Source organism: Mandrillus leucophaeus, unplaced genomic scaffold (genome assembly GCF_000951045.1).
Source record: "Mandrillus leucophaeus isolate KB7577 unplaced genomic scaffold, Mleu.le_1.0 Scaffold257, whole genome shotgun sequence".
NCBI lineage: Eukaryota > Metazoa > Chordata > Mammalia > Primates > Cercopithecidae > Mandrillus > Mandrillus leucophaeus.
Window position 1 is genome coordinate 1,741,451 of NW_012102665.1, and position 8,101 is coordinate 1,749,551.

Sequence of the window (8,101 nt, forward strand, 5' to 3'; positions counted from 1 at the left end):
GGGCGAGGTGGCGGCGCCTGTAGTCCCAGTAACTCGGGAGGCTGAGGCAGGAGAATGGCGTGAACCCGGGAGGTGGAGCTTGCAGTGGGCTGAGAAAGCGGCACTGCACTCCAGCCTGGGCGACACAGCGAGACTCCGTCTCAAAATAAAATAAAATAAAATAAAATACTCCACATTTTTAGTATGTCTATACAATAGATGAACTAAAAGAGATATTTCGTACAGTTCTGGATTTATCAGTAAAGAGTGTGTGTGGGGGGTGTGGGTGTAGGTGTGTGTGTGTTTTGAGACCGGGTCTTGCTGTGTTGCCCAGGCAGGAGTGCAGTAGTGTGATCTCAGTTCACTGCAACCCTCACCTCCTGGGCTCAACCGATCCTCCTACCTCAAGCTCCTGAGTAGCTGGGACTACAGGTGTGCACCACCACGCCTGGCTAATCTTTGTATTTTTTGTAGAGACAGGGTTTCTTCATGTTGCGCAGGTTGGTTTCCAACTCCTGGGTTTCAGTGATCCTCCTGTCTTGGCCTCCCAAAGTGCTGAGATTACAGGTGTGAGCCGCAACACCTGGCCTGAGCGTATTTTTAACAAAAGAAAATTTGCAATCCAGTAGTGAGACTGAATTTGTTATTTTTGTCACCTGTTGTTCCAGATGCTTTCAAAAAGATCGAGGGACTCTCTCAGCCTGTTGGTGTTGTTATCTTCTCGAATCACCATGTTGTAGCTACTGCAGGCTGCGACGTAAATGATAGCCGTGACATCTTGGTGGGGAGAAAAAGGAAAGCACCTCAGTTAGACACCGTCGCTGTGGAGCTGCAAGAAAGTACACACCCAGCAGCCACTCAGTTCCACAAAAACATTCATTCAGTGATAGGACTATTCAGTCACAGAACAGCCTGCACGTGCGCCGTGCACACCACTGGTTGCTTCAGTAACACACTGGATGAAGAGCCCAGCCCAAAAGATGCACATAAATTTGGGATGCTTAAATGCTTTTTTTTTTCTTTTGAGATGAGAGTTTCCACTCTTGTCTCCCAGGCTGGAGTGCAATGGCATGATCTTGGCTCACTGCAACTTCTGCCTCCCAGGTTCAAGTGATTCTCCTGCCTCAGCCTCCCTAGTAGCTAGGATTACAGGCATGTGTCACCACGCCTGGCTAATTTTTGTATTTTTTTCTGAGACAGAGTTTCACTCTTGTTGCCCAGGCTGGAGTACAATGGCACAATCTTGGCTCACTGCAACCTCCGCCTCCTGGGTTCAGGCGATTCTCCTGCCTCAGCCTCCCGAGTAGCTGGGATTACAGGCGTGCACGACAACACCTGGCTAATTTTTGCATTTTTAGTAGAGACGGGGTTTCACCATGTTGGTCAGGCTGGTCTTGAACTCCTGACCTCAGGTGATCCACCCACCCTAGCCTCCCAAAATGCTGGGATTACAGGCATGAGCCACCACACCTGGCTAATTTTTGTATTTTTAATAGAGCTCTGGTTTCTCCACATTGGCCAGGCTGGTCTCGAACTCCTGACTTCAGGTTATCCGCCCTCCTTGGCCTCCCAAGGTGCTGGGATTACAGGCATGAGCCATGGCGCCTGGCCCTTAAATGCTTTTTTTAATGAGATTAGTATCTAAGGAAGGAGCATCATAATCTATAAAATGCTATGCTTTACATACTAGTTAGATTAGAGATCATCTAATTCAAAGACAGTTAAGCACAGCAATGCTGAGTGTTAGAATTCACTCCCATTTTCTTGAGAGAGCATAAAAAAAATCACCATTAAAGCACTGGATCCATTTTCTCCTCTCATCCCTCTGGCCGCCAACGTCAAACATGCTATGGAAGAGCAAGAGGAACACAGTTATTTGGGGAAAGCAGGGAACAACCGCACACGTGCTTGCTTTCCTCTTTGGCTGTCAGCAGCTTCCAGCGTTCACACATGGGTCTTGAGTCAGGCTCGGGTCACTGGCTGGTCTGCACCATCACTCCCTGTGTGATCCTGGAATACAAGTGGCTCCACCTCTCAGCCGCAGTCCCTCCTCAGTCACCCCACAGTGGGGCTACAGGGGTGAGAGGTCAAGCAGACAGCAGCCGGCAGTGTCTGAGGTCCCACAGTAGGTCCTTAATAAATCCAGTGGTCACTAGCTCAGTAATGCAAGAGGTTACTTGCTCAGACACTCGTGCCTGTCTGAGTACAAGCTAAGTCACTGCCCAGGGCAGATCCTTCCTATGATTTGCTCCAGCTCTTGGGACACTGTGTCCCCTCCCCGTGAGAATTGAGAAAGGCTCCTTGCTGATCTGTCTACACTACATGCATCTTATCTCTAGCCACCTCTGCCTGGTGACCTGCACTGGGTCTTGATCACGCCTGGATTCAGTTCAGGCTGCTCTGCCCAGCCCGAGCTGCTTCCTGGTCTTGCCCAGCCAAGGTGGCCTCAGCCAGTTCTCTCAGAGTTTCTCAGCTGCATTCTGTACTTCATCAGGCCAGGCCCAGGCCCAGGCCCAGGCCCCTCTTCTCACAGCCCCTGCTCAGCGCACCCTGTGGCCTAAGCCATTTCTCCCTGGGAGAGTTTCTCTACCTACCCAGATTCTGCTGGATCCTTCCAACCTTTGCAAGCGTCCCTGGCTCTGAGATTTCTCCCCTCCCTAAACACAGTGCATGTGCCCTAGGACCACACGGGCTAGACTGTTTTGTCCTGGGTGGGTATGTTGCTGATCCTATTAGAATTTAATCTGTACGCTTTGCATTAGCACACATGGGGCACGCTGAGGTACTTGATGAAAATGGATGAGCTGATGAGCAGAATCCTTTCAAACAAAATCACGAACGTGAGATACAGCTTCACTGTTAATAATTCCACTATGCCAGGGACGTGGTTCTGATGTGGGCAAAACCGCACGTCATGCCAACTCCACACCGCACTGAGGGCCTCACAGCAGAGACGGACATAGCTGGCTTTTCTCCAGCCTGACACTGGCCGTGTGAATGGTTCTTGGGAAATCTGGAAGTAGGTGCCTGTGACCTGTGCACTGGGGAGAGCACTGCAGGAAGTAGGTGCCTGTGACCTGTGCACTGGTCAGGCACTGCAGGAGTCTCAGAACACACTGAAAATCATGAAACTCTTGCTCTAAGGGACCTCACCCTTGAGGTCCCTTAGAGTAGAGTTAGACATGCTGAGGGTGACTGGGCAAGGTATAGGGCAGAATACCATCACTGGCTGCACTATGCAATGGGAATTCTAAGGGGTCACCATGGGCTGAGATTTGAGGGACGCTTGGATGCTTTTTTTTTTTTTTTAGAGACAGCCAGACTGGAGTGAAATGGCCTAATCATGGCCCACTGCTGCCTTGAATTCCTGGGCTTACGAGATCCTCCCACCTCAGCCTCCTGAGTAGCTAGGACCACAGGTGTATGCCATCAAGTTTGGTAGAGATAGGGTCTTGCTATATTGCCCAGGCTGGTCTTGAACACCTGGTCTCAAGCAATCCTACTGCCTTGGCCTCCCAAAGTGCTGAGATGACAGGCATGAGCCACTATGCCTGGCCTGAAGGAAGCTTTGATAGATTTGTGGGGTTAGCCCAGGTGGCATCTGAGGCTCAGAGGACAAGATGAACAGAGGCGCGGCTGCAGGAAAAGCTGGGAGAACTGGAAGGGTCCTGACAGCAGCCCAGCCTGGTGAGGCAGGTGGCAGGTGACAAAGCAGGGCTGGGGATGGGGCTGGTCACAGGTGGAGGGCTTGGGTCATAGGGTGCACAGGCAGTAGTGAGCCCCGAACCTTTTTCAACAGAGGAATAGCACGATCCAGGCCATGCTGTGGGAAGATTCATGTCGTGGCACTGAGTAGGGCGACCAAAATGGGTAAGCCAGGGGACAGGAGACCAGCCAGGGCCCTGCTGAGAGAGTCTAGGGGCTGGGGAAGTGATGGAGCAGGACTAGGATCACAACTACGGGGACAAAAAGAGCTTTGTGGCCGGAGAATTACTGTCTTATCATGAGGGAGAGAAATGAAGACAGTAAGCTCATTTGGCCGAGTTTGCACTTGGGCTGGAGACACACATGAACTGCTCATTTCAGTTCTCAAACTGGGACTGTGCATCTGGAAGATCAAAATTTCATGAGTCTCCTGATCTAAAAAAAGGGCCAATCAAATCTACAACTCAGAGGCAGACACTGCCTTCCTTTCAGGTGTCCTCATTTCTGCTTTAAAGTAGGCAGTAAAATCAACACTTCAAGTCTTGCTAGAGTTAGAATTTCACCCCAGCTGCCCTTCCCTGAAAGGGCAGCCATGCACATTCAGGAATGAAGCCCCTTAAACCTCACAACCCTTCGGCTCTGGGACTTCATGAGGCCCTGGGCCACGCGGCTCTTAACAACATACTCACTGAAAGTTTACTTTGTCCACTTGGAATCGTGTCTCAAAAATCCCAGATGTCAGAACTCTGCATCTGAGGAGGTCCTGGGAACAAGAAGAAGGAAGCAAGCTGAGTTACATGACTGTTCTTCTTCAAAGTAAAGCTTGGGTATAACTATACATCAGCAATATTTTTCAAATAATTTGTTCCACTGTAAACGAAACAATAATAATTAAGAACTAAGACTGGCTAAGCATGGTGACTCACGCCTGTAATCCCAGCACTTTGGGAGACTGAGGCGGGCAGATCACCTGAGGTCAGGAGTTTGAGACCAACCTGGCCAACATGGTGAAACCCTATCTCTACTAAAAATACAAAAAAACAAATTAGCCAGGTGTGGTCACAGGCGCCTGTAATCCCAGCTACTTGGGAAGCTGAGGCAGGAGAATCGCTTGAACCTGGGATGCAGAGGTTGCAGGGAGCTGAGATCGTGCCATTGCATTCCAGCCTGGGTGACAAGTGAGACTCCGTCTCAAAAAAAAAAAAAAAAAAAAAAACTCAGACGAATGTTGTTTTATCCTCCAGAGAAAGCCACAATTAATGTGTTGGTTTGGTCCTGAGAGACCTGATAACTGTCCTTTTGTTTTAAAACTTCAAAAAACTCATGTCTCAAAGAATCTTACCGACATGTACCTGACAACCACAGTCAGGGCATCAGCATTGCAGAGGGACGCCCCTGCCAGTGCTCTGTTGGCTTGGGTGAGACTCACGATGGCTTGGGTGAGAAACCAAAGGAAGTGTAACTCTGCACTCATATGTCTTCAGCCTTATGAACTGGATGCTAGTTGATTTCATTTATTCTCTCTTCCCTGCACATTTCTCTTTCCTCCAAGATAAAAGATGTGGTACCCCGAGGGGACGAGAAAGCCATGCAGCCTCACAAAGCTGGCATCCCTGGCACATTTGGCAGATGTCAGGGTTTTTTTTTTTTTTTTTAATGACCACCAAATCCATGTGCTTTGAAGGAAGCAGCCACTCCGTAATAATTCTGGAACGTGGGAGGTGGTCCTCCCATTTTAGTATAATGAGAACTGTTTAGGATAGGTGAGTTAGTTGAGGGACTGACTCAAGACGAGGAAGCCTCCATTGCTTTGTCAGATAATTTCAAACTCTCAGGTTCAGCCTGAGAGAGAGAAACTTCATGGGAGAAAAAGAAGCTCAGGCCTCAGACCTTCCACTTTGGGGGCCCAGGGCCAAGGCCTTGCAGGGAATAGAGACTCTGGGGGAGGTTTGGAGAGTGTGGTTTGAACAGAGAGACCCCTCTAACTTCTTTGGGGTTCACTGGCTCTAGAAGCACCTGAAGGCTCCTGAATTGATCAATCCAGGGGCTCTCCAGGTCTCTGCAGCTGCCTGAGAGTCGAAGGGGCACGATTCCCTCTCTGCTATTTAAAAATTGGTGGAGTGGGCTGGGCATGGTGGCTCACGCCTATAATCCCAGCACTTCGGGAGGCCAAGGCAGGTGGATCACTTGAGGTCAGGAGTTTGAGACTAGTCTGGCCAACGTGGCAAAACCCTGTCTCCACTGAAAATACAAAAATTAGCTGGGCGAGGTGGCAGGCACCTGTAATCCCAGCTACTTGGGAGGCTGAGGCAGGAGGCGGAGGTTGCAGTGAGCAGAGATTGCGCCATTTCACTCCAGCCTGGGCGACAGAGCAAGATTCCATCTCAAAAAAAAAAAAAAAAAAAAAAAAAAAAAAAAAAAAAAAAAAAAAAAGGTGGAGTGCTTTTTTCTGACTCAACCCAAAGGGGATGCTCTGGGTCACACCTGGAAAGTTCGCTGTGATACGGGACTCCCCAGGCCCGGGGCCCAAACAGAATGGGCGTAGTTTATGAAACCAGGAAGCAAAGACTTCGCTTTCCTGAGGGCAGCTCCAGGAGGAACAGGAACAGCATGTTCCTTGTCTGCAGATAAACTCATTTGCATACTGGCAATTTTCATAACCACTTAAGTGCTAGAGTCAGGGGAGCAAGGCACAAGGTTTGATGACCAGTCCACGCACACACCCAGGGCAGTACAAACGATGTGCAAAAAGTAGGTATCTGAGGGATTTTTCCTTAATCCATTCTGAAATAATCGTTAAATCATATTGGAAATGAATCTCGCAGATTCTGGTGCGCGGTGGGGGACCCTAATTCCACATACCTGGTCTGTGGGTGTGTAGTCAACCAAGCTGACGCTGTCGATTCTTTCCAGGAAGCTGCAAAGAAAGCCAGCAAGGGTTCAGGCCTGTTCTCAGGTCACTTTTTCCCGGGGTTGGGGGGAAATTAATGGGACATTTCACCCAAGTACAGCAAGGATGGGGCAGGCCAAGCAGCTGACTGGAGTTCTTACTTTGTTTCCTGAATTTGCATCTGTCTAGATAACGCAACATTCTTGACCCAGGGACGGAGAACTGCATTCTTCTTTTTTTTTTTTTAAATGTTGCCTTCTCTCCCCTCTCTTCTCCACTGCCACAGGGCTGGGGGTGGGGGCTACTCAGAAACTGGGAGAGAGCATGGAGCCTCCCTTCCAAGGCTAAGTATAAGAATGTGTTGCAATGTAAACAAAACATGGAAGGTGATAGATGTTCCTTTAGTGTAGGTTCCTAATCAAATACAGAAGTTGTTTGTGTGTGTGTGTGTATGACTGTGTGAATATGTGTAAGAGTGACGAGTGTGGAGAGCGAGTATGTGGTGTGCGAGAGGAAATGTGTAAAAGTGAGTGTAAGGGTGAGTGTGAGAGTATGTGTGGAAAGTGTGCGAGAGCAAGAATATGAGTGTGTGTGTGTGAGTGTGTGTGCCGGCAAACCCGGCGACGCCTGTGGGTGTCAGATCTGCCCGGCGCCCTCTGTGTCCCACACAAGGCAGGGTGAGAGCCTAGGAAAGCTGTGCACCGCTCTGGGGTGACGACCCTCTTCCAGGCCGTTTCTCCAGCTCTTCCGCTGGGAGGCCGCCGAGCTCCCTCTCCCGAGTGACCATGGCCCCTGCACAGGCCTCCCCCGCCCTCTCTGTGTCAGCCTGGCTTTACCAAGGCACCTATCCAGGCTGCACGTTTCCCACTGAGTCTTGGTCGATCTGTTGTTATTTGTCTCCTCCACTAACATGCGAGGCCCTCAGGGCAGGTTTCTGTCGAGTCCACCTGGGAGTCCCCAGCACCTAGTGTGGGCCTGGCCCCAGTAAATATGGTGGAATGAACCAGTGTCCTCTGTCCCCTTCTCCTTCCGCGGCTGGGACAGGTGACCATCGAGCGCTGAGAGGCTGGGCCTCCCGGGGATGAACAAGCGTTGGGGATGGGTTAACTGGCGAGCAGAGGACAATTCTGGAGACAGGGGCAGCAGGGGCTCTAGAAGGAAGAAGGAGAGTGAGCAGGAGGGAGGGGTTGGGGCGGTCCAGGCTCTCTGTTGGCGCTGGCGTTGATGGGAGGCCCTGGTACTGAGAAGCAAGGATGGATGGCCTGGAGGCTGTGCTGGCTTGCTGCTTGCCATGCCAGTGGCTGGCTCTGTGTCTGGGTAGGTGGAGGCAGCAGCCATGTGCCCATGAGCGTTTCACGCAGTGGAGGGGATGTTGCCTCCCCACCTCCCCATCCTCCTGCACCAGCTCCTCTGCAGGTGCCTGTGAACCTCAGTGTGGGCAAGAGGGAGACGAAAGGGTTCAGAACGCAGAACACCACCCCAAAATGTGCCCTTTGGCATGTTGACTAACTGCAGCTGAGGGCACTT

General features: G+C 50.6%; 1 protein-coding gene across 1 annotated transcript in view; it reads right to left on the reverse strand.

Annotated features, from left to right (window-relative positions):
* The window catches only part of GNAL (guanine nucleotide binding protein (G protein), alpha activating activity polypeptide, olfactory type), a 164,520-nt gene that overhangs the window by 19,108 nt on the left and 137,311 nt on the right, over positions 1-8,101 (reverse strand). The window contains exons 6-8 of the mRNA XM_011983932.1: positions 4,374-4,447; positions 1,768-1,826; positions 636-756 (exon numbers count right to left, since the gene is read on the reverse strand). Coding sequence (XP_011839322.1) covers positions 636-756; positions 1,768-1,826; positions 4,374-4,447 — 254 coding nt within the window. The remainder of the gene's footprint in view (positions 1-635; positions 757-1,767; positions 1,827-4,373; positions 4,448-8,101) is intronic.